This window comes from Grampus griseus, assembly GCF_964374135.1.
Source record: "Grampus griseus genome assembly, chromosome: 7".
In the NCBI taxonomy this organism is placed as follows: Eukaryota; Metazoa; Chordata; class Mammalia; order Artiodactyla; family Delphinidae; genus Grampus; species Grampus griseus.
Genome location: NC_139001.1, coordinates 19,647,454 through 19,673,631, shown reverse-complemented (window position 1 = coordinate 19,673,631; position 26,178 = coordinate 19,647,454). Strand labels below are relative to the sequence as shown.

Here is a 26,178-nt window from a genome sequence, read left to right as displayed (position 1 = left end):
CCTCATGTCCCCCGAGGCCCCTGGGAAGGGAAGTTCCCCCTGGTCTCCATCCCCCAAGAGGAACCACCTGCAGCAGCTACAGCCAAAGCCCTGTCTACTGGTGGCTCGACTGGGAGGGGCCGCTGGGAGACAGGACAGGCCGGGACAGAAAACAGGGAAGGAAGAAGGAAAGTGCAGATAGGAAGGGAAAAGTGAAGGAGCCAGACAGATGGGAAGAGCCTCCGCGGGCTGCCCCCTGTGTCGAGTCCAGAGGAGCGCCCAGCACCCTCCTCTGGTGTTTGCGTCTGTTCCCTCCCTGCCTGTTTACCTGGCCCAGCCAATCCCCTCAACAGCAGTCCAGGACTTGGGGTTATTAGAGGCTGGGTGGGCAAGCTCCTGGAGCAGGAAGTCGAGCAGAGGAAGTGAGTGAGATGGCTGTAATGCCACCCGGAGCCCACGCAAAGGCTAACACTGCAGCTCAGCTGGTTCTCACCTCTCTTATCTCCACGTGGGATAGAGTTCGCAGGCTTTAGTCACTGAAGGCGTGTCATTGAGAGCAGGCTTCTCTTTCCCCAACTGACACCTGCTGCTGCTGCTGCCTAGGTATCAGGCAGCTTCTCCTGAAAGGCCACCCCCAGGGGGCTTTAGATTTCCAGGGCAAATTGCCTTCTTTCCCGGCCTCTACCTTCCCATCCAAACTTTTTTTTTTCAACATCTTTATTGGAGAATAACTGCTTTACAATGGTGTGTTAGTTTCTGCTGTATAACAAAGTGAATCAGCTATACATATACATATATCCCCATATCCCCTCCCTCTTGCATCTCCCTCCCACCCTCCCTAGCCCACCCCTCCAGGCGGTCACAAAGCACCGAGCTGATCTCCCTGTGCTATGCGGCTGCTGCCCACTAGCTATCTATTTTACATTGGGCAGTGTATATATGTCCATGCCACTCTCTCACTTCGTCCCAACTTCTATCACATTTAAGTGTTTGGTCATTTGAAATCTCTTGTTATAGAAGCTGAACCAATATGCTAAATAATACAGAACTAAAGAGATCTTAAGTCCATTTATGTAGAATTTTCCAGCTATGACATCTTGGGCAAACTACTTAATCTTTCTAAGCTTTAATTTCCTTAGCTGTACACCTATTTCCCAGGGTCATTTTATCAACAAATAAATGAGATAACATTTAATACAACACCTAATACAGCATCTAGCATATAGTTGGGGTTCAATAGATGTTGAAACAGCCCAGTCATCTTTGCAAAATGCCAGCCTGATCCCACCACCCCCTTGATGCAGAACCTTCAAAAACCTCCCCTGCTTTTACAGCAAACACCAGATGCTTCACATGACCGAATAAGCCCCGCCTAACTCACCCTTCCCACCCCCCAACCCCCAGCTCCAGGGGCTACACTGACCTTGCCGTTACCTCATTCCTTCCACCAACATTGATAGAGGGCCTCCAACATGCAGGACACTGTGCTGGGGCTTCAGATACAGACCTGGGTCCTTGCTCTTAGGGACTTTATAGTTGAGGGAGGGAGGGGGGAAATATTAAATGCATAAGTGGCAAACCCGGCTAACGTATGAGCATCTGCTAGTGGCCGAGCGCTGTCTCAAGCTGCTTGTACAAGTGCAGACTCCCATTTCTTACCACAGCCCCCTGAGTCAGGTACCTCTACTACCATCTCACATTTACAGGTGTGGAAACAACAAGGGCAAGGAACATGGCCAAGGTCACACAGCTAGTAGGGATGGAGCTAGAATTTGAACCCAGGCAGTCTGACACCACAGCCTGTGCACGTAACCACTTTTCTACCTGGCCTCCAAAGGAGTGTCAAGTGACACTGTCAAAAGTGCTACCCACCCCCCCTGCAAAAAAACAAGTGCTACCCAGGGGAGGTAGAAGGGCTCAGACCCAAACGCCTCTCCTGCCCCTAGACCTTGGCATGTGCTATTCCCTCGGCCTGAAGCACCTTGCTCCCCCACTTTGCCCAGATCCTCTTCTGTTCACCCTTTGGACCTTAACATTCAGAAAGTGTCACTTCCTCAGGGACATTTTCTTTGCTCTCTGCAGACCATCCAGGTCCATTTACAAATTCTTGCTGCATGGTGTACCTTTTGCCCAGGGCATTTATCACATTGTGATGATAAATTTGACATTTCTTCATAGGTTTTCCCTGCCCACCCCCCTTCCCCACTGCCCTTAGACTGGGATGCTGCAAGATGAACAAACACCCAGATTGCTCAGTACCTCCCATAGTAGATGCTCAATAAATACCTGGAGAATTAATTAATTGACGGAGTGATTGACTTACTCAAGGTCTCCATGGCTGTGATGTTTTCCTCATTTCTCCTGGTGATCTCCTGCCCTCCTCAAGGACCCCTGCCCCACGTGCCCCCACTCCTGATATCCCCAACCAGTCCGAGTCCCCTGAGGGAGGGCCGTGGTGCTGTCAGGTCAGATTCTGCTCAGGCAGGATGTGGTGCTGGAGGTGGGCCGGGGGCTGGTGACCTGAAAGTAGGGCACCCCCTACTTTCCCAGGACCTTACCCTGGAATGTGAGGTTTCCCAGGACCAGTCAGGGAATGGAGCAGAGACTGAGAGGAGGGACCCAGAACCTGGACATCCTGTCTCGATGACCAGAGATGATCTTTAAACCCCATAAAAGCTGGAGCCGTGGAGGCGGCTGTACCACCATCCCCAAGCACCGTGGTCTGGAGTCGGGAGCCGGCGAGATCAATATCGTTCGGGAGGCTTTCAGCTACAAGTCCTCTCTGCTGCCAAGTCTCCCCAGAGGCCCAAGAAAATGGAGTGGAGGAGGCAAGAGGCACAAGAAAAGGGGGAAATACATACTCCTCCAGGGCCGACAGCCCAGTAGTAGACTAAGGGCCATGCTCCGTGCCATGTGGTCTCAATCTTCACACCGGCCCTCCAGGGTGGGTGTTAGCCCATTTTACAGATGCGAAAACTCGGCCCAGAGAGGGAAACAACTTTCCTGAGATCCCAGCAAAGCCAGAACCACACCCAGCCAAGCCTGCCTCTGAGGCCAGCAGGCTCTGAGGGAGGGCACCTGGAGGATGGGCCCAGCCATGTCTGCACTCCCGGCTCTGGCCGGAAGAGGGGCTCTCCTAGGCCGCGCATGCAGCCGCGCCCAGGATGGAGGCTGGGAGGGGCCTTCTGCAGTCCTGGCTCCAACATCCGCAGGGACGGGGAACTCACCCTTCCCAAAGCATCCCTTTCATTACTAGCAGTCCTCTCTCCTGACTTCCCTGTGGCCCTCACCTATGACAGTGTGACACCCAGAGAGGGCTGACTCTCTCGTCCAAGAGAGGCCATCGCACATTGGACAGCCAGCATCCCATCCTCCCAGCACCATCTATTCTCCAAGCCGAGGTCTCCCGGGCCCTTCTGCACCGACTGCAGCTTGCTCATGTGCCATGTGCCGTGTGCACCAGGCCTCCCAGTGGGTCTGATCCCCAGAACTCATGGGGGTGCTCTCTCCCCCCTCTGATCATGCAGCTCTGCTAATTAGCTCAGTCAGGGGTCGGCACACTGTGGGGCAGCCCTGTCCCCCTGCTGGCCTGGTACCCCACCCCTGGGCCTGAACAGAATGTTGGCAGGAAGGAGGAAGGAGTGGAGACTCAGCACGGCCCAAGGGGCCAGGTCTCCTGTGTGTGTGTGTGTGTGTATGTGTGTGTGTGTTCCTACACTTACCTGTCAGTGTTTGTGTAAGCGGCCGTATCCTTTCCCTATTTTGAACTGCTTGGAAACTGCTAAGACTAATAGTCATTTTCACCAACTAATGAGGAAAATCCAGTTCTTTCATAGAAGGAGGCAGACTTTGACCTAACACCGGTAAGGAGGCATTCCAGAGCCCCTGGAGTTAGGTTCTCCAGGCCCTTCCCTTCGCACCATTGTCTGTCTATAGGCCCTAGAGGGCACGCCCCCTAGAAAGACTGGCCCTTAGGGCGGCTGGGTAGAGCCCGGCCTGGGTGCAGGGGACGGACATTTGGACAGCATTCTCCCGGCCCAAGAAGGAGGGACGTGGGGAAGGGCTGGCCGTGGGGAAGCCCAAGCCAATCCGGGGGGACTTCTCCACACTCTGCTCTCCTCCCTCTCCGTCTCCGGTACACACACACCTGCCACGGAAGAGTCCATTTAAGGAGTGCTTCTGTGCCCTGGCTGCCTGTACAATCCCTGGGGAGAGACGAAAAACCCCAGCGCCCCAGCTGGTCCTCAGACCAATTCACTCGGAACCTCTGGGTGGGACCCGGGCTTCGGTACTTTTCAGCCAAGTCTGAGACTGAGTGTGAGACGCCTCACCTACGGCCCCCAGCCCCACCCCTATGCCCCTCCTGCCCTCTCCTCAGCTGACGTTCCCGCCTCTTCCCGGGTGTGACTCTGCTCACACCCTGCATGTCCAACTGCTGCAACAGGAGTTCCTGCTCGCCAGGGCCAGGCCTCACCCCTACCTGGCCCCAGTCTCCGCAGAGACTCCAGAACCCCAGCCGCAGGGCGGGCCCCACCGCTCTCCCCCAGTGTAGACCCAGACAAGAGCGCTTCAGTCCTGACCTTCCAGGAGGTGCTGAGGCAAGCCCTGGGGTCAAGTCCCAGTTGTGTGAGACCCGCCCGGGCTGCTCGGACTTCAGTGCCTGTGCAGTTTCCTGGGGGTCTTGTTAACATGCAGATTCTGACCTGCAGGTCTGAGGTGGGACCAGAGATCCTGCCTTTCTAATAAGCTCTCCACCGAGGCGATGCTGACGGTGCCTGGACCAAACACTTTACAAGAAATGAAAAGGTCCTTTGGGTCTTCAGTGTACTGAGATGGGTCATGAGCGCTCACCTCCCTGCCCCTCCTGCTGCAGCTCCAGCCCATTTCCTCTTCCTCTGGGCACTGGGAGCACAGCTGGCCCCCACCCTGCCTCGCTGTTTAGTTCCCTCAAAGCCAGGCTAGATCAGCCCAGCGCACAGACCTAGCTCTCTCATCCCCTGTGCCAGGCCCAGCCTCAGGTAGCCACATCGCTCCACAGCTGGTTGTGCCCTCCCCCATCGCGCAGCAGGAGCCCTGGGCCACTCCCCGGCAAGCCAGCACCACTGCCCAGGCCTAGAATCCCTGTCTGACCAATGCCGTCAGTTTGCTCTCCTGCCTGCCCGTCACTCATCAGTCTGTCTTTCCCTCCTGGTGCAAACCCTGAGAGCAGAGGAAGAGGCATGAGCTGGGAAGTCAGCTCGCCTGGGTTCATAGCCTGGCTCTGCCCCTTGGTAACTTTGTGATTTCGGGCATTCTCTGAACCCCTTTGAATCTGTTTCCTTCTCTATAAAATGAAGACAGGGACACAGCCCTTATCTCACTGGGTGTGTGCGCATGAGAAAATACACATACGTGCTCAGTGCCAGCCCTGGCACTTAGCAGGTGCGCTAAATGCCAGCTGTCACTAGTAGTGAGAAGCATCATCTCTGCCAGTGAGAAGCTATGTGGCCTCTCACGACCTCAGTTTCCTTGTCTGTCACTTGGGTATAACAACACCTGCCTCAGGGGTTCATTGGGAAGATTAGGCAGGACGAAGCCTAGCACACGGTAGAGGTGCAGTACATGTTAATCCACCATCACAGGCAGGGTGTCCATGCTCCACGTGTCTTTGTCCCTCAGAGCAGCAGTTCCCAAAGTATAGCCTGGGGCCTCAGAGATCCCTGAGACCCTTTCAGAGGTTGTGTAAAGTAACCACTATCGAAACTAATTTCTTAATAATACTAAGCTGTTATTTGTCTTTTTCACTCTCATTTTCCCACGAGTGTATGGTGGAGTTTTCCAGAGGTACATATGTGTGATATCACAACAAAGGGAATGCAGGAGCAGACAGGAGAATCCAGCTGGCTTCTGTTAAGCCAGGCGTGAAAGGGGCTTTTCAAAACTGCAAAAGAGTGTTACCCTTCTCATCCAATCCTTTTTGTTTTAGAAAATGTAAGTTTTCATTAAAAAGCTATTTATGTTAATGTAGTGAGTTTAACATTGTTGCGGAAGTGAATTAGTGAACATTTTTTTAAATGTTCTCAGCTTTAATTTATAATATGGTAAATATGGAAAGAGATAATCCAGGTGAACAAAAGCTCTTTGGGGTCCTCAATATTTTTAAGACTGTAAAGGAATCCTGAGACCACACAGTTTGAGAAGACTGCCACGTGTCACGGCACTCACTGTGCTGGCCGCATGTGGGTCTCAACACACACTCTCCCAAATCAGCTCATCCGAGCTCAGATCAGCTCTATGAGGAACTGCAGCTGTCATATGAGTATTTGAGATCTCCCAAGGAACACCGTACTGTGCTAGCATGCTTCACCTCAGACTTTCTGAATTGACAAGAGTTTACTTAGGACCACTGGGCCTGGTGTCCCAGTGAGATACACACCTGCCATCTGATGGGCAGCCACTGGTTTTGCCTGGCAGCCTCCATTCCCCCTTCCTCTGATAAATCTCACCCTTCTAGGGATCAGCCACTGCCCCGTTCTCAGTCCCCGTGGTTCAGAAGGCTCCAGAGGCAGTCATGTGACCCAGATCCAGATGGAGCGGTTGGTTCAGAATTAGTCATATGACCCCAGCAGGGTCTATCAGAGCCAATGAGCATTCGTCCCAGGTTTTTGTCGAAAGCACTGGGAGAAAAGAGCTCTCTTTTTACTGGTAGGATGAAAGCCTGGAGCCTCGAGTGGCCATATCCTGGAGCATCCGGTGGTACCACTCCTGGGATAGAGCTTGCCTGAGAATGAAGCCAACTCAGAACCAAGTAATGGAGACAAATTCCTGATTCTGCCATTTGAGCCCCGGAACCAGCTGTGCTTGGACTTCTTGGTTATGTGTGCCACCAAATTCCTTTTTTTTTTCCATAAACCATTTTATTTATTTATTTATTTTTGCGGTACGCGGGCCTCTCACTGTTGTGGCTTCTCCCGTTGCGGAGCACAGGCTCCGGACGCGCAGGCTCAGCGGCCATGGCTCACGGGCCCAGCCGTTCCGCGGCATGTGGGATCTTCCTGGACCAGGGCACGAACCCGTGTTCCCTGCATCGGCAGGCGGACTCTCAACCACTGCGCCACCAGGGAAGGCCCTCCTTAAACCATTTTGATGTGAGTTTGTCTTCTAGCTAAAACAGTCCAGATGAAAAACTCATTGTAAGCAGACCCAAGACCCGGATGGTAGGGAAGCCCTGGGAGGATTTGGGGTGAGTCGTCTGCCACCGGCATCCCTGAAGCCCACCACATATCCGGAGCCTGGGTGAGGCCCCTTTTTACCCACTGGAGACCTGACATATCCCCTTTCCAAACAACACAGCTAGTTAACGGCACAGATTTTTCTTTCACTTTATCATTTATAAAGCCATACCATGGATTGCAAAGAAACAAAGCAGCTGTACAGGAGTGGGACAGCATCAGTGTACAATACATTCATATCCAGGGTAAGTAGCATACATCAGGGTTTATACAAGGTGACAGAGATTATAGGCACGATGATACAAAATAGAAAGTATATTTCCATCTATATAAATACACAGCCAGGGCATCTGGAGGATGCTGGGTTACTCGGTTTTTCCTGCGTAGGGTCTGGGAGGCAGGAGGGGATGGAGTGAGGAGTTTCTTACATTTGTTTTGAATGACACGTCAGAGAGGGGAAAGGTGGGGAAACACAGCATGCACGCACAGATGTGCCCTGTCACACACATGAGCCACACGTGGACACGCAGGAGAGTGTCAAGCTGTGGAAAACTGTTAGAAACAAAAGTGGGCTATCCCTCTACAATTACCTCGCAGCTGGGAAAAGTCCAAGCGTGGGAAATAAACAGAGGTCCTCCAACACTTCAACATCTGAGGACAGAGGAGCGCCACCCCGTGTGGTTGATCCCACCCTCACCGACACTGAGATTCCCCCAATCAGGGGCCCTACGAGCCCTGCCTCCTGATTCCTTCCGCCGCTGGGTGATAGTGAACTTGACATCCCATTGCCAACCACCTCCGACCCGACTCCTAAGTTCCCTAAAGAGACAAGCAAAAAACGCACACACATACACCCACACTTGCACACGCGCGCGCACACGTTCTGTGTTACCACTGGCCAGGGCACTCCAGTCTCGGGATTCCGGGGCCTCGACCCGGGTGAAGAGTAGCCCCAGGACTCTGCCCCCAGCATCTCCAAGGATCCCGAGGATGGGGAGATGTAGGGGCAGGAGGCAGCCCTCGGAAAGGGCATCGGCCTCCTTGATCCCCCCCCAGATCCAGATCCTGAAGCTGGGAAAGACCAAAGCAGGGGAGAAGAGCCGGGAGGCGGGGGTGATGAACGAACGTCCCAGGGAGGGGGCCACGGACACTGTTCCACACACAGACTCGTCCACAGACCCCTGGGTGGCACCAGGGGCCTGCCCAACCTCTGCTCGGCCCACCCGAGTGGGCAGAAAGATGTTCGGCTCATCTCCCTCGGGAGCCCCTTTACAGAGAATCGCACGTGCCCCTCGGGCTCCCTCTTACGATCACAGAGCCACCAGGTCCCCCCACCCCTATCCTGCCTGTCTCTGACACACCCAGGGATCCCTCAAAACCCTGCCAGGGAAGAACGCATCCTGGCAGTCCGCAAGCATTTGGAGCTGCTGCGGAAGAGGCTCCGATGAGGACCTGGGTCAAAGGGCCTTTCCCAAGCCTAGGACGCAATGTCTCTGTCCCTGGAACACCTGGCTGGAGGAGGGAGCCAGAACACCATGATCGCAGGGCAGAGGCATCCGCTCAGCCCTGGAACTCCATCCAACTGTTCCCTTCCTCCCCATTTCCCCTCTGGGCTCACCTTTCCACTATTCCCATGCTCAGTCCTCCCCTCTCGCTCCATCTGGGAAGGGCCACGGGGACCTTGCTGGGCCTCTCTCCCTGCTGAATTGGAGGGCTGTCACTTCCCTGCCCCCTGTTTCCTCCAGACACCGTACAGGGCAGCTCCGGTAAGGCCTCGGCTGCCTCAGAGGCCTGGATGCACAGCAAGACACAGGCTGGGCCTGGGGCTGGGGCCTGAGCTTGCCTGGGGTCTGCATCCCTGCATCACGAGCTGACCAGGCCTCTCCAGCCTCCGGCGCTCTCTTGCCAACTCCTCCCAGACCCTTTCCCATCCCCCACTCCCGAGCCCACTTTCAAGACCAGACGGCACTCTCCTGGCTGACAAACAGATTCAACAATAAACAACAGCAAAAAAGGTTGGGGAAAGGGATGGGGAGAAACAAGGATAAACATTCTCACAATAACAACAATAATTATTAAAAGTGCTTTCTTTTAAAGGAAATCTTTGGCAAGAACGTACTGCAGTGCTGTGGTTGTGTGTGTGTGTGCGCGCACGTGTGCAAGGTGCACGGGCCTAACCTGTGAGACACGGGAGGGTTATCCCAAGCAGTGTCTGACCCAAAGGTGAGACCACGGTGGAGATCGGGGTACCCTTCCCCATCGTTCTTCTGGACAGGCCACACTCTCGGAAACTGACTCTTTCCAGAAGGATGTTGGGTCGGGGGAGTTGATCAGCTCCCCAGCATCTCGAGTCCTTCCCAGAGTCACACACGGCTCAGGCCTGAGTGGGGTGGGCTGCTGGTGGGCGGTGGGAAAGCACGTGTGAAGGCTGACCCCAGACTCACATGAAGGGTCTGATGTTCCTCCCGGCCGTGCAGACCAGGAGGAGAGAGTTCCCGGGCTGTCCAGTGGGAGATCAAGATATTTACAAAGGAAGAGGCGGAATATCCTCTTCTGTCTGGGAAGAGAGTTGGGGTTAGGTAGGGGATGAGAGAGGGGAAACCGCGGTGTCTGGCTTGAAAGCCTCAGAAGGAAGAGTCCTTTGGGGGAGTCTTGGTCACCAAGAACAAGGTTTCAATCTTTGGGAAGCAGGGGGCTACTCCCCACCATCTTCAGACGCTCTCCTTTCCAACTCCCTGAAACAGAACATCCACACAGATACAGCTTCTTGGAAGAGAAAAAAAAATACAAGACGCACACGTCACCCACACCCACCACACACACCCGTGTCCCCTGCAGGCTCACACACCCGCTCGGGCCTGCAGGGAGGTGGGCTGCTGAGCCCTCATCTCTGGGAGCTGACAGCCGGGCCCAGCTTGCCAAAAATAAGGGGGGTGAAGGGAATGGAACATGTGCACCCCCTCCCCACTGAGCCCTAGTCAGAGTCTAGGGAAGGCCAAGGCCAGGGCAAGGAGACCCCTGATTGCTCCAAGGATAAAGGCCCCTACCTTTCAGGCTTCACTTATAGGTACAGAGAGGGATGGGGACTGGATTATGCCAGGGAGGCAATAAAGCTAGATGGGGAAATAATAAATACTTCTTGTCAATTTACCTATTCTTTTTTTTTTAACCTTTTCTTATATTTCATTAGCTTACAGATTCTGTCAGTATGTCTCACATATATATTATATATATTTATATATCAGTACAATGCCTCTCTCTAGGGAACCCAGAGGCTTAAGAAGCTACTCAGGGATGGAGTCCTGCTGGATTTCCCGTCTGGCTTAGAGCACTTGGGTGGTGGTCAGGGAGCGCCCAGGCGCCCAGCTGGACTCTCAGCCCTTCGGCCTAAATGTGCGCCTTCTGCCCTCTGCTCCGCGGCAGCTGGGCTCTGGGGGGAAACCAAGGCAGAAGGGGGAAGGGCAAGGCTTTGGTATCGCAGGCAGGCCATGTGGTGTGCAGGCAGCCTCCCCCAGAGCTGACCAGCTCCCCTGGGCGGTCCAGCAAAAGTCAGACCCCCGATCCCTTGCAGAGGGAGCACAGGAACTGCAGGGGTCTCTCCTGGGCCTTGCGGAGCAGGGCTTATAGAAGCAGGTTCCCAGGATGAGCCCCCACGTGGGGACCCTGCAGGACAGAACAGGGCAGGGCAGAGCGGGAAGGCTCAATCACCAGCACCCAAAAAGGCAACATGCACATAAGCAAGTCTGAGAAAGGCTGGTCTGGGGCACGAAACCCAAGAAGGGGCTGAGGGCTGGGAGCTGGCGGGAGCCACCTGCCCACCCCGAGGCTGGGCCACACGCCTCGGGGAAGGTGCCTAGAGCTCAGCAGCCTCCCTTCCTGAGGGATCTCTTCCCCAGAGCTCCGGACGCACAAGTCCCCATCTCCTCAAACCAATGCTCCAGCTTCCTGGTGGAGGCAGATCAGGGGTAACGTTGCAGCGTGGCCAGACCCACTCCGTGGGGGTCTCCGTCGAGGAGAAGGGGTTGGCGGCACCCAAGGCTGTTAGAGCAGGTGCAGGGACCAAGAGAGCGTCCATTACCCACAATCCTGGGTGTTCCTGGGGAAGGGGGCTTATGCCCACTCCCTGCTGCCCTGTCACCCCCGACTCTAACTTTCTTTGGACAGTATGCACTTGTGTGTGCAAACACAGGGGACACGGACAAGTATACCTGTTTCTACTTCAAGCTGAGAGGCAAACAGAAATCAGTGTGTGAGGATGTGGGTGTGGCCATATATACACCCCATAAAGACACCCACAAACTGTACATCAGAGGCAGAGCAAAGAGACCTTAGGGGCCTCAGGTCCGAGATACTTTCAAAAGCAAAAGTTCCGCCACTGGATGTCTCATGGTGGCTCTTTTTGGTTTGGTGATCTACCCTAGAGGTGGACAGAAAAAGATTCTCTTGATAGGATTTCTTCTCCTTGCAAAGCAGTTGGGTTAGGAAGAAAGAGCTTTTCCATTTCCCCCCAAAATGTGGATCTCCAGAGAGGTTCATTCTGCCTCTCTTGAGGAGTTCCACCCTCTCGGAGGGTGAAGGGGGAGTTAGGTGGACCTGGTTAGTTTGGGAGGCTCTGGGGGTTTTGCAGTATCCATCTCCCCGGGGGAATCCGAGTTATTCTCCTCCATCTTCTTCCTTCTTTCTCTCTCTCTCCCCCTCCCCGCTCAATTCACTTCCCTCTCCCCACATGACACTTTCTTCTCTCCTTCTCCAAAATTGGCCCAAATTCCTCCTTCTGGATTCAAGGATGGTCAGGATGCACAGGTCCCTTCCCCACATACCCATCCCCACTGCCCCGGCCCCGGGCAAGGGGAGGGGGGAGTTCATCTCTTCTGGCCGGCACTCAGCATGACCTTGGAGACAAAGTTGACGATGGCGGAGGCCGGCTGGTTGGGGTCAAGCTCAGCAAAGAGGTGGCAGGCGTTGTCCGTGGTGCTGCCCTGTTTCCGGGCCACAAAGCCGAAGAGCCTGCAGGGGCGGGAGATGGGTGACAGGTGGGGGGGGGGGGTCAGGAGGAACCCCAGGCCTGGGGGAGGCGCCCAGGAAAGCAAGCTCATCTTTGCTCCCTTCCCCATCTTTCCCCACCTCCCTGAGCACTGGGCACTGAGGGTGGAGCATGCGAGAGAATCCTTCCTCTCCTTCACCAACAAGAAAACCAACGCCTGGAGACAGCACGTCACTTGTTCAGGGTCAGCAGAAATTCCCCTTTGTGGGCGGGGAGCAGGGGGAAGAGGTGCTGGAGGTGAGTGACAAGACCCGACAGTAAGAGGGGGAGGATGAGACCAAAAATAAAATGGGACATTCCTAGACCAGCTTCTCTCAGCCCATCCCTGCCACACCCCTAGCCGAATGTTCTTACACACAACACATAAGCAAAGTGCCGTCTGCCTGTCAAAGGGCCCGCCTGCCTCGGACACCACAGAAGGTCAGAGACCAAAGGACGAGGGGCCACCGTCCCCCACTACACACACACATGCACACACACTTCTCCAGAGAATGGGAGGGGGAGGGGGACCCCACACCTGTTCCCCCGCAAACCCCACTCCTCATACCAGGACTGGAGTGACTGAGCGTTCTCTCTGTGCAAAACAGAGTTAAAAATACGAGCGCGGAAGAACAGAATGTGAGCTCAGGTCCCCTCCCAGCCAGCACATTGCTGGATGGGAAAATCGGGACAGCTGGAGATTCCGATGGAAACCCCTCTCCCAGGACTGGACGGACCACAGCAGCTAAAATTAGCAGAGTTGGGACTGGCTTACCGCCCCCCCACACACACACACAAACAGGGCTCCCCACAGTTTTGCTGTACCCAAATGTGTTTCAGGGGCTGGGGACAATCAGGTCAGAGGCCTAGGGTAACAGTCTACCCAAGTGGTGGGGAAGCCTGGGCCCGTGGATCACCCCCCCGGAGCCCCCTCTCCAGGCCAGGATGGAGAACCGGCCCACCTCTCAGGCCTGAACACTGCCCGCCTGCCCTCCCTTCATGTTTATTTCAGCTCTGTGGGCCTCAGGGCCAACTCAACAGTAGCCCAAGTCCTTCCTCTGCTTGGGGGAATGGATGCGGCAAGAAACCTCGGCCCCCAAGGGCAGAGAGGAGCGCTTACAAGCACCCAGAGCGAGCACCTCCTTAAACTGGGGGCCTGAGGCATCTCGCCTGCCTCACCCTCGTCCAGCCCTGAGCTCTCCTGGGCCCCCACAAGGGCGAGTCAGAAGGAAGCACAGCACAAAAGCTACTCCTCAAGGATGAATTTCCAGGCCTGGGACCAGCCCGCTTCTGTCCCGGATGCATCTCCCCCTCGGAGGGCCGGGTGGTGAGTAAGACAAGACCCTTCAAACGCAGACCTCTGGCCTCCTGGCTGGCGGCAGGGACTTGGAGAGCCCAGTGACCCCATGAGCCCCAGGGGAGGCTGAGATAAGCTTTGAGAGGACTGCACACGGGGGCCTCTTTTCAGCTGAGCTGCTAACTCTTTATGTGACCTTGAGCCAGGAGAGGTCTCCTCCATCCCACAAGGCCCCTCCGGATGAAACAGAGCAGGACCCTATGGTCCTTGCCCCCCATGTCTTCTGCCTGCCTTTTGTCTGTGGAAAAACTTTAGCCAGAGAATAAGTTTAATCAGAGAAAATGCAGAAACAAAGGAAACCAGTCCGACAAGACTAAATAATAGTAGTTTAGTCACTAAGCATAGTTAAGGACCTTTAGTTCCTTCTCAAGGCCTATAGATAATATCCTGAGACATATCCTGTGAGCTGTCTTGTAGATACTGAAACTCCCACCAGGTGGAAGAAATTAACTACATCATGGCCAGTTAAGGGGGCATGTAGCCCCCTCCTCCCGTCTATAAAAGCTCTTGCCCCCTGGTTGTCAGTGGGGGTGGGGTGGGGGCCGCATCCACCCTCCCCCGTGATTGCTGGCATCCAAAATGAAGCAAACTTTCCTTTCCACCAACCTGGCCTCTGTATTGGCTTTTGAAAGGGGAGCAGCCAGACCCCACTTGCAGTTACACGGACACCCCCAGAAGGAGCTTTCATCGTGCTGACCCCGGTCAGTTCCACGCATCTGGACCACAGTGGCCTCACTGGGCCTCCTCCTCGCTCTCCTCCTCCCTGCCTCCATCCTTTCATTTCCTTACTAAATATCTATCAGCCCCTCCCACACGGCAGATACAGTCGTACCTTCAGGGAGCTTGCAATCTGGTGGCCTCTCCAGCCCCATCCCCATGAAATCAGCTCTCTCCTGCTCCCACACCCATTTCTACCTGTCGTATAAGACCTATTTTTTTTTTTTTGCAGTACTCGGGCGTCTCACTGTTGTGGCCTCTCCCGTTGCGGAGCACAGGCTCCGGACGCGCAGGCTCAGCGGCCACGGCTCACGGGCCCAGCCGCTCCGCGGCATGTGGGATCTTCCCGGACCAGGACACGAACCCGTGTCCCCTGCATCGGCAGGCGGACTCTCCACCACTGTGCCACCAGGGAAGCCCCAAGTCTATTTTTAAACAAGGGTTCTTTCCCCAAACCTTCCCAAATCAGCAGTGGTTTTGATTTCTTTTTAATAGTGAAAGTTTTCTTTTTCTAAAGCCAATCTTATATGAGGTCTGGATATGTAAAGGTGACAGCAGTACTTACGGCAATAAATGGATCAATTCAACAGCGTAACGTTTACCTATGATAAAGTCAATCAGTGAGGAAAAGATGGGGCTGTCTGGTGAGCCCAACGAAGTGAAAGGTGGCATTATGGGCCATAGTGACAGCCTATTGTCAGCGTCAGTACCCAGGTTACTCCTCTACTTTGTTTTGGTTTTACTGAGAAAACTCCGATTCATCCTGACAAATAACTGCAAATCGTACCTCCCCTCATAGCGGCTCAGTTACAACCCGAGGAACCTAGCGTTCCTTGGAACACAGCTTGAAAACCACTGCAGCACCTTAGCCTGCTCATACACTTCTCTTATCTACTGTGCTACCAGCAGGCACCCGAGGGCAGAATCAGCCCTCTGGTTGGTCTGAATTTTCCCAGGGCTGAGTTAGTTCCCTGGAAGCACTTACGAAATGCCAAATAGATGGAAAATTGACCAAAGGACCCCAGGGCCATCAGTGGAATTTCGGAAGGAATTCAGACCTACCCGCGGTCTGACGTGGAGGTCAAGCCCAGCCACGTCATGCACAGAAGTCCGCCAAGAGAGCAGGAATGGGAATCAAGGATGCCAGGATTGTGGCAGAAAAGATCATTTAAACAACCCCTGCCCCACTGCCGTCACCTCCAATAACACTCTCAGCTTTCAGATCCCTTCCTCAGACCCTGCGGGTCTGGTCCTGAGAGAGGGAAGGGGACAAGACTGGAGGCTGGGCCTTTGGCCTCGAGGCAGGAGAAGGCCAAAGACCTGGCTGCCTGGGCAAGCTTTTCTCCAGAGCTGCCCTTTGCCTACGTCCTGTTCCTGGATCCTAAACCCACTCCCGCACCCACCTCTGCCCCAGGCAAGGAGCATGAAGACCAGCCAGGCGGGTGGGGAGAAGCGTACTTACTTAGCAGGGGAACCTCCCTCCGTCTTCATCCACCTGTGGAGAGAATGATGGCACAGCGTAAACCACCACTTCTCCCTCAGAGCCCAGCCCCGGGTGTGCCTGGACCCCTGGGGAAGGCAGAGCCCCTGTGCCAGGGGGGCGGGAGCCTCCAAAGACCATGCCTCAGGGCATTCACAGCGGAGAGAGCACTGCGGCCTGCCTTCCAAGGAGCTTTCCCCAACGTGGAGAGAAGCAGCTTCAGGGTCAGAGGGGTAGAAGCAGGCGTTTGGTCCCTGGGAGGGGCTTCAAACTGGTGGCGGGAAAAACTCAAAAAGATGCCAACACAGCTACTCACGGTCCCACAGGCATGGGCAGATCTTCAAATTGAGCCAAGAATGCACACACACAAACACAGGAGTGCATACACACACACAGGAGTGCATACACACACACAGGAGTGCATACACACACACAGGAGTGCATACACACACACGTACATGCATACACACAGACTTCAGTGTTCGAAAGATGGCTGGGAAGGCAAGTGTCTACAAGAGACTTACTTCCTCTCCTGTGGATCCAGGTCACAGAAGGTGATGGTGTTGAGGGGGTAGTGGCGTCTGAAGAAGAGCCTGTGGCACACACATCAGATAAACAGAGAATGAGTGCTGAAGTGACTCCTCCTTCAGGTCAGGCCACCACCTGTGGCTGTCACAGGTCGACACAGCCTTTCCCTTCTGAGCATGATGGCCTGGGCTGCTCCCTTTGGGGACATAAAGCCATGCATAGGGACAGAGAGATGTCTCATAGAAACATGTCTCAAATGCTAGAGGCTAGGAAAAGAAGGAAGAAACTGGCATTGAGGAATGAGAAACGGGGGAACTCTGGAGGAGGAAGAAAAGGGGCTGGGGAGAGAGCGTGAGAGGAAGGGCCTCTGCTCTAGAAAGCAGGGACTTTTATCAGTTGCGTTTACAGCTGTATAACAAGTGCAGGCATATTTGTGGAAGGAAGGAAGGATGGATGGATGGATGGATGATGGATAGAGGGAGACAAATTAGTGAAGGGATAAATGGGTGGGTGACGATAAATGGGGGATGAATAGATGCAGGAATGGATGGATCAATTGGTGAGTGGGTGAGAAAGTGGATGGATGGATGGGTCACAGGGTTGGGGGGAGCCCAACACAGAAGCAATTAGAAGAACCTTACTGGGCTTCCCTGGTGGCGCAGTGGTTAAGAATCCGCCTGCCAATGCAGGGGACATGGGTTCAATCCCTGGTCCGGGAAGATCCCACATGCCGCGGAGCAACTAAGCCCGTGCACCACACTACTGAGCCTGCGCTCTAGAGCCCGCGAGCCACAACTACTGAGCTTGCGTGCCACAACTACTGAAGCCTGTGCGCCTAGAACCTGTGCTCGGCAACAAGAGAAGCCCACGCACCGCAACGAAGAGTAGCCCCCGCTCACCGCAACTAAAAAGAAAAGCCCGCGCTCAGCAACAAAGACCCAAAAAAAAATCTTACTTTCTCTGGTTGTCAGTCAGTGTGATTCCCTGGGCAGAAACTTTGAAGTGGACGATGGTGGCAGCCGGCGTGGGGTCAGTAGCCAGTGTCTCAGAAGTGGCTTTGGAGATGGCCTGTGGCCCAGTGAGTGACTCCATGTCCACAGAGTTTATGAAGAGCACGTTGCAGGCTGGAAGAAACCCACCCAAGGAGGTGTCATGGGGGCCGAAGTGGGTGGGAACCATCCCCAGGTCCTCTCTTCGGGAAGAAGAGAGCAGATGAATTTCAGGCCAGCCTTGGGCCGAGGCATCTGCACACAGAAATGTGGTCTGCCCAGAGACATCTGGGTCTGGGAGAGATATCCAGCCTGCACCTGCAGGAGGGTACAGGGCCAGGGGGAGGAAAGGCCTGGGCAGGGATCCCGTCTGGGGTGGCCACTCACCTGCCCCTTGCTTCAGCAGGTCAGTGGTTGAGTTGGCAGGGCCCGAGCTATCTTTTGATTCATCTGTGGGGTCTGAGACAAAAATTTAATTCAGCTGGTAATTAAAACTGCAGAGCTGGAAAGAGGCACAAGGTTGGCTGGGCCTCAGGCTAGCTCTGCAAATACTTTGTGCAACGGATACCGCTTCTCATAATAAGCCCTGGCAGTCAGCACGTGTGTCCAGTTTGAATGTCCAGTGATTGCTCTAAGTATTCAGCACACTGGTTGGGAGCTGTGGAGTCCAACAGAGCAGGGTTCAGATGCTCACCCAGTCACTTGCCAAGTATGTATAAAATGGAGGTGATGATGAGAGCGCCCACTTCCCTGGGTTTTTGAGATGTTCCGTGTACAGTGTTAGTCTAGTCGTTGACATAAAGCAAGCCTTCAAGTGGCATCTGGTATGGTTGTTTTGCATGGACGTATCTTATGTGTAGATCAGTAAATGCCCAATTCATTAAACCACAATGCAGCACAACTACAATTTCAATATTAATAAGAACTGAGTATTGTTTATACCAGCATTTCTCAGACGTTGGTGTGCAGGCTTGTTAAAACACAGATTTCTGGGCACCACCCTAAAGCTTCTGATTAGGGGGGGCTTGAGAATATCTACATTTTGAACAAGTTCCCAGGGGTGCTGATGCTGCTGGTCTGGGGACCGTACTGTGAGAACCACTGGTTTATACAATGTAAATAAAGAGCAGTTTTATAATTATTAAATTACTTTGCTAAATTCCTTAGAAATATAATTTAATTAGTGTCTAAATCATGTGGTTAATAGGGCTATTTAAATAGTATTTGAACTTTTAAGTTGATAATAGTGGTCAATTATCATTAATAATTCAATGAATCGAATTGGATACATAGATATTGCCAAATAATATTGGAGGTTTTAATTATGGACATAACCCCAGGACCTCCAAGAGAGACTGAAAGCAAGTCCCGGACACAATTCCGAATATCCTATTAGTGGACAGAGAGCATGGGGAGAAGGCACCCCAGTTACCAGTTCCTAGACCTCAAGTTCAGGGCCAGGCATATTCCCCTCCCCTCGCGGGAGCCCCGTGTATCTGGGGCTACATAATGGAAGCCTGTGCTGTTGAAAGGTTTGGGGTGTCCATCCGCCTTCCTCCGAGGCTGGGACACCTCTCTAAGAGGAGCTGAAATCTCTTTTGCCAGCCGCAGTGTCTCACTCAAATTCTCGCCCTATACGTCCTAAAGCCCTTGAATTCTATTTGTACTTCCCACAATCAAAAGAGGGCTTGCTCCTCCCATTAGCTCGATGTCCCCTCAGCGAGGGAACACCCTCTCAGCCATGCAGACTAGAAACTCCAGGGACATCTTGGGCTTCCTGTCTCCTTCCCACGCCATGTGGATCCCTAAGAGGTCCCTCGAGTGTGCTCTCTCCTCTCCATTCAGACCGCCCTCCCACACCTGGATGCCCCATGACCTACCTCTGCCTTTCCCTCCCCCCTCCCTCGGCCCTGCCCACTGATGCCCATCTCACCCTCCGGACACGGTCCTCCCCATGGCTGTCTCCTGCTTCTATTTCCTCCCCTGGGATGAGTCGTAATTCTCAGGATTCAAGTATGAATTCTTAAAGCCTCCAGAGAATTTTCTCTGGAACAATCTGGCAAGTCAATTATGTGTGTTTCTGGAATTAAGATTTTTAATGAACTTTCCCTTCTTTTTTATTAGAAAAAATAAAGAGGAGAGTGGTTTTGAGTTTCCCAAGATTGGCAACATGACCCGTTTCCTCCAAGCCTGGCGCATGTTCTGGAGCAGCTGGCTGGGCAGAGACGTGAAGGAGGCCAGCACAAGGGTGCGCTTGGAGGGCGAGGAGTCTCAGGTTCCTACCTCGGTTTGGAATGACCAGCTTACAGGGCAGAGCCAGCGGGATGATGGAGTGCTGGTAGACCAGGGCAGACAGAGATCCTGCAGGGAGGGAGACAGCCGGCAGAGGCAGCGTTACTGGGAGCACGTCGGGGGCACTGAGGAAGCACACCCACCCCATCCCACTGTCCATAATCTTTAGCTTCGTTCTTACCTCTCCCTCATCCCCTCCACAAAACTGAAAATTCATTCCCTCTTTGACAGCAAGATCCAAGGGAGAAGACTCTAAAGGCTCACTCTAGCCGTCAGACGGTTGCCCCACAACTTTTCCTTTTCTTTTTTTTTTTTTTGCGGTACGCGGGCCTCTCACTGCTGTGGCCTCTCCCGTTGCGGAGCACAGGCTCTGGACGCGCAGGCTCAGCGGCCATGGCTCATGGGCCCAGCCGCTCCGCGGCACATGGGATCTTCCCGGACCGGGGCACGAACCTGCGTCCCCTGCATCGGCAGGCGGACTCTCAACCACTGCGCCACCAGGGAAGCCCCCCACAACTTTTCTTTATCGAAAGTTACTCTCAGCATCTCTCCTAAGTCCCTCCAGCTGCCAGGGCTCCACTCAGGAGAGTGCAGCAGAAGTGTCAGAGGATGATGGGATCAAATCCCCACTCAGTAACTTATTAGCTGTGTGTCCCTGGATAAATCTCAGTTCCCTCGTGTGTAAAATGGGACGATGACACCTACCACGCAGGATGGTCGGGACACCAGAAGTGATATAAGGTACCTAAGGTGGCTTTCACATAGTAGGTAGTGGATAAAGGCAACTGTTGTTATAGTTGTTACTCCACTGGTAATGATAGCAAGTTTCCGCGGGGTAGGACAAATACAGAAAGAGATCTGGCAGGGTGAAGGCACCACAGCACAGAGGAAGGGAGTCGCCGTGCATTTCTCTGCTGCGTCTATGACAAGGGTGACGGGCAGAAGCTGCAGCGGGGAGCCTGGGACAGGCCTGAGACCGTGGGGACGGAGGCGGGGACAGCTCACCGAAGTTTGGCTCGTTGGGGCAGCCCTTGAGCTTGACTCCTCTGGGGCTCGTCTCTATCAGGAAATGCCTCACGAGCTCATGGGTCATGTCCCCTGGGACGAAGAGAAAGAAACGTGGATGCGTCACTGCCCACGGTGTCCTTCCGCCACCTCCCAGCACTACTTCCAACTTCTCCAGTGTGCTGGGCTGTGATGGAGAAAGGGTCACAGCGATAACACGGCCAGAGCCCTGAGATGGAGAGACCACCACTGCTAGCCCACCCCTCAAGGAAACTCAATCACAGGGTCCCAGTCATCTTGCTTCCCTGTTCTCTGACCTCAATCATCACCAAGCCCAAGACCTGCTCTTCTGAAGCGTCTGATTAGAAGGGACCAGCTCCCATGAGAATTAAGAGACCTGCCCACCCCACATACCCACCCCTCGTCCTCTGGCAGCTCAGGACCTAAAGAGACTGAGGGACCACCTAGTCCTGAGGCCCCAGTGGACAAGCTGGTGTTACCTTTTTTATTCTGCTGCATGATGGTCGGAGGGGGCGAAGACACCTTCATGGCCAGCCCATAGGCTCCTCGGAAGGAGTGGCTGTCTCGGATGATGAAAGCCCCTGGCTCCTGGTCCTTGAGGAGGGCTATGGCTGAATCGGGAGGAGAGAAGGGGAAATGAGAAACTGATGCACTGGCTTCAGTCTCATCAGGTCTTGAAACTCTTTCTTTCTCAGGTGAGATGAGAGTCCTTAAAGTTAAAATGTAAACACTCCTAAGGGTCCTCCTACACTAGAGTCAGCAAAGTTTTTCTATAAATAGCCAGACAGTAAATATTTCAGGCTTTGCAGGCACTACTCATCGCTGCCATCATAGCACAAAAGCAGCCCATACAGTGAGTAAACGAATAGATGGGGTCGTTCCAAGAAAACTGTCCGGCTCTGACCCCTGGCTGGAGGTCACCCTGCCCTGCATCCACACAGACTTCCCTTAGGGGCTGAGGCCTCTCATCTCCATCCCCACAATCCCAACTATGTATTTTTCTGTAAAATGGGCAAAAATCTCCCACATCATGCAGATGGAGAGCTAAGGTTTCACACTATCTCGGCCAGCCTTTCATTTTGTCCTGGAAAACCAAGACTTTGCTGCTTTTAAGGAAACAGCTACAACCACTGCTTCTGCTGCCCAACGCTTCACTGTGGGGAGGTGCCTCTTCCTGTCCAACCTTGGTCCCAGCTCCTCTCTGTGACCACCACCTACTGCAAAGAGGAATGAGTCTGCTTATGTCCCTTGCCCAGGGAAGACAAGGTGGGCAGCCGCCAGCTGTGACCTCAGATGGACCCCAGGACCTTCAGCACCACCCAGCACTTACCCTGCTCTCTGGAGATCTCGGGCTTGTACCAATACTTGGAAGTGTCCTGGACAAATTTCACTTTTGCCCGCGTCTCAGGGCTGTTGTCTAAAGGAGAAGGAGAGGGAAAGAAGGTGTTATGAGTCTCCATCTCTGTCCCCCAAAAAGGTATGTTGGAATCAACCCCCAGCACCTGTGAATGGGACCTTATTTGGAAATAGGGTCTTTGCAGATGTAAACAAGATAAGATGCAGTCGTGCTGGATTAGAGTGGACCCCAATCCAATATGACTGGGGTCCTTATAAAAAGAAGGAAAGGGACAGAGAGACACAAGGGGAGAGTGTCATGTGAAGATGGAGGCAGAGATTAGGGAGATGCACCTTCAAGCCAAGGGACCCCAAGACTGCCAGCCACCATGAGAAGCTGAGATTAGAACACAGTCTCCCGCAGCGTCTCCAGAAGCAACCAATACTGCCAATACCTTGATTTGGGATTTCCAGCCTCAGCTACTGTGAGAGAATAAATTTCTGTTGTCTTAGGCCACCAAGTGTGTGGTCCTCTGTTACGGCTGACCTAGGAAACTAACACAGAAAGCTGGCCTGCTCAGACATCATCAGAGCATTGCTGGGAGGGGCCTTGACCTGCTTTCACATCCTCCCCCTGTCTTCCAACAACCACCGTGGCTCACGGAGCTGCCCTCCTGTTGAAGAGACTGAATAGCATTCTCACCAAGCCAGCGAGAGCCCTAGTCCATCCCATCTCCCCCTTTCTCTAGAAGATTCAGACTAAACCCTTCCCGAAGTTTCCCTCCCACCTGCTAGTCCCTTTCTCCATGGGCTCAATTTCCCAACTCTATCATAACAACCTTGAGGATGAGAGCAGAAAAACACATTTCTGTCCACTTTCCCCAAGCTCCGCCTCACTTCCCATATGGAAAGCCCAGGTTCTGCCTCAGGTAGAGCAAAAAGATTGCTCCTGCCCTGCCTGGGACAAATAGGAGAAGGGTTGGCCTAGAATTAAGAGGCCATCTGAGAGTCACAGACCCCACTTCTCTGGCAGACATCCCCATCCCAGACCCTCTGCAGACGAGGGATGCTTTCATAGAATGTTAGGTTCTGGAGGAGCTCAGAGAGCACCTTATCCAACCTATTACTTTACAAGTGAGGAATGTGAGGTTCAGAGAGGGAGAGCAACTTGCCCAAGTCACACAGATGGTCCACAGAAAGGCTTTTGTAAGACCTTCCCAGGTAAGAAGATGCAGCAACCAGTTTGGTGCCAGCTACACCATATCTTCCTGGCTGGGTATTAGGACATGTGGGTCTCACTCTCCAACCTCTTCCTTCATCTTTTGGCACCAAAAAAAACAAAGGGAGGATGGGGAGAAGGGTGAAAAAGAATATTCCAAATCTGCACGTTTCCACTCCTTTCGTCAGTGAGAGGCTGGAACAGAGGAGCCTGTGCTCACGGTGCTGTGAAGTTCAGGGCACAGACCAGAGATGTGTGTTAGGCTGTGTGTCGGGCACTTAGTCAATTTCAACTTGTCATTTACACTCTGCTAGGCTTCTGGGATCTGTTTCTGGAGGACAGAGATGGGGTAGGTCAGCTCCTTTTCCTGGCAGCTGTGCACTTAGCAGGGCCTCTGGGCTAGGCAGCTGGGCTGTACAACTGTGCAAGCTGCCTCTCTCGGCTCCAAAGCCCCAGGCCCTGGGGCTGCTGGGGCCTGTCTAACGAGCTGTCAGAGGTGGCTACAGCCCCATGTGCCTTCCTGTGTTGACTCCCATGGCTATTTTAAGCAAGAAAGATGGTGGGAAACAGGAAATGTCCCAACTACTAGAAGTTCTGCATCCTCCAAGAACTGGGGCTGGGAACCAGATGTCTCTGGCGAGCAGCAGGAAGCAGGAGTGTGCAGTGTCGTTTGGCAGGCTCAGGGCAGGACCTGGGAGTGATACTGAGAATCTGGGCAGCTGGGACCCATCCCAGGCTGCCTGCAGCATTCTAAATCTTCCTTGAATGTCCCAGGGCTCCAGGGCTGCTCTGTACATAGTCAGATTGGAGATCTGGCTGAGAAGCTGCAGATCAGCTGACACCCTGACCTTTTTGTTTAGAAAATGAGCCCTCGAAGTGGAGGCAAAAGATGCCCAGTTCTGACGATGAGAGAAGAATTCAGTGTGCAAGACTGCGTGGGCTTCAGTGAAGCCGGGTTGGTAGAAACTAGACTCCAGTAAAAATGCTTAACCCTCGGCCTTGTGCCATGTCGCTCCGGCTGCCAGATCTATTATTAGTGATGTGCGCAAAGTGGGGATCAAAAGGTGGGAACCGTGCTGTGGGCTGGAAAAGTAATGTGCAAATTGGGCAAAATCATACCCACTTTGCCAGGTGGCCATGTGTGAAATGTGCAAAATGGGCAAAATCATACCCACTTTGCCAGGTGGCCATGAGGACTGATGAGATAGTCCTTGGCTCAGAGCCTGGCACAGAGCATGTGCTCAACAAGTGGTGGTGGCTACGATGATGGAGAAGATCATTGTAACAGCAGTGCCATCACCGCATCTACCTCCTCATCCCTGACCCCACTGCTGCCGCGACCACAGCTCCAACTCCCATTACACAGGTAAGGCTGCCACGACCACGGCTCCAACTCCCATTACACAGGGAAGGCTGCCACGACCACGGTTCCAACTCCCATTACACAGGGAAGGCGTCTGAGGCCCAGAAGTTAGTGATCAACCCAAGGTTGTGTCTGCCAAGGAGATGTCAGAACAGAGACTAGCACAGGTACCCTAACTGGTGGGCTTCAGTCTACCAAGGAGATGTCAGAACAGAGACTAGCACAGATACCCTAACTGCTGGGCTTCATCTGTCAGCGGGAGAGATGACATGGAAGGAGGGCGCACCTGGCATGGAGTACTTGGAGAAGTCGGGCAGAGTGTGGGAGAAGGAGACGGCGCTGCCCCCACTGGGACTGGACATGCCACTGGCGACAGGCGAGGAGGACACCTTCCCGTTGACGGTGGCATAGTTGGGGAGGCTGCCCGCTCGGTCTCCCATGGACATCCTCCTCTTCTCTGGCAAGGCCGGTGTTGGGCTCCCTTGCCGGAAGGCTGCTGAATCTGGCGAGGGGGAGGCGGCGGGGTTGCTCAGGCCGGGGTAGTAGGCAGGGGACACAGGAAAGGAGGGCGTGGAAGGGGCCTGGTAGCCCGAGGCGCTGCTCTGTCGGGATAACGTGGGTCTCCGGTCCTCAGGAGTGGAGTAGCCACCATAGGCCACCTGCTGGTCCAAGCTGGGGCTGCCGGAAACCACAGATCCAGACCCTCCCAAGTGACGGCCCAGGCTGGGGCTTCCGGGGCTGGCTACTGCGTTGCCATGGAGACTGGAGGCCAGGTTGCCTTGGTGGGCCCCAGGGTGCCGGCCCAGGCTGGGGCTCCCTGGAGTGGTGGCCACATTGCCATGGAGGCTTGAAACCTGGTGGGCCCCAGGGTGCCGACCCAGGCTGGGGCTTCCCGGAGTGGTTGCTGCACTGCTCTGGGGGCTGGAGACCGTGTTACCATGGAAACCAGTTCCGGGTGGACCCATCACCTGGCGGTGGGTCAAACTGGGGCTGCTGGGGGCAGCCATGGCGGGATTCACGGCCCGGCGGACAAAGCCAGGACTAGAGGGAGTGTTGGTGCCCACTGTCCTGTGCCGTGCCTGAGGGCTCCCAGGTACCATGTGGACACCCGCCACACCGAACTGAGACCGGGCCTGGCTTTCCAGGGAGCTGAACGGCTGCAGTGAGTAGTCGGGGCTGCTGTAGATGCTGCCCGCAGTCGGGAGAGGAGAAGAGCTCTGGTAGCTTCTCTGAGCCGAAGGGCTGGGCTGGCCCAGGCTGCCGGAGCGGAAGCCAGAATCCAGCAGAGGCTGGGTGGGTGTCCGCGGGCCCTGGTCGCTGCTCTCCCCTGATGGGAAACTCCCCACTGAAGTGCTAGAGAGAGACGGGGCAGGTCAAGATGTCACCAAATGGCATTTAGTGAAGGACAGGCTTTCAGTGAACCCTCAGCCCTCCCTCCAACCACTAATAATGACAATAAAAGCTCCCCTCACATGCACAGGAAAGTTAGGGCTTTGATACGTCACCCTACGGACATCAGAAGAAAAAACTGAGGCTCAGAGAGGTTAAGCAATAGGCTCACACCCACACAGCTCATAATAGACCAGGATTTCAACTCAGCTGTGTCTAACTCCAAAGCCCATGTATCCTCAAGCACCACCCTGACTGCTCAACCACAGG

The 26,178-nt window shown here is 54.1% G+C and overlaps 1 protein-coding gene and 1 pseudogene across 7 annotated transcripts in view; one reads left to right on the top strand and one right to left on the bottom strand.

Moving 5' to 3' along the window:
* The window catches only part of LOC309824980 (potassium-transporting ATPase alpha chain 2-like), an 85,432-nt pseudogene extending 76,794 nt beyond the window's left edge, over positions 1-8,638 (top strand). Inside the window, exon 3 of the transcript in view lies at positions 8,556-8,638. The product of the transcript in view is annotated as a potassium-transporting ATPase alpha chain 2-like (transcript). The remainder of the gene's footprint in view (positions 1-8,555) is intronic.
* TNS1 (tensin 1) overlaps positions 7,329-26,178 on the bottom strand; it is a 197,724-nt gene continuing 178,874 nt past the window's right edge. For all 6 annotated transcript variants that reach the window (XM_082658097.1, XM_082658098.1, XM_082658101.1 and 3 more), the window contains 10 exons: positions 24,806-25,872; positions 21,933-22,019; positions 21,082-21,213; positions 20,582-20,674; positions 19,568-19,645; positions 17,672-17,743; positions 17,251-17,419; positions 16,292-16,360; positions 15,750-15,782; positions 7,329-12,197 (listed from right to left, as the gene is read on the bottom strand). In XM_082658097.1, coding sequence (XP_082514223.1) covers positions 12,053-12,197; positions 15,750-15,782; positions 16,292-16,360; positions 17,251-17,419; positions 17,672-17,743; positions 19,568-19,645; positions 20,582-20,674; positions 21,082-21,213; positions 21,933-22,019; positions 24,806-25,872 — 1,945 coding nt within the window. In that variant the 3' untranslated portion in view covers positions 7,329-12,052. The remainder of the gene's footprint in view (positions 12,198-15,749; positions 15,783-16,291; positions 16,361-17,250; positions 17,420-17,671; positions 17,744-19,567; positions 19,646-20,581; positions 20,675-21,081; positions 21,214-21,932; positions 22,020-24,805; positions 25,873-26,178) is intronic.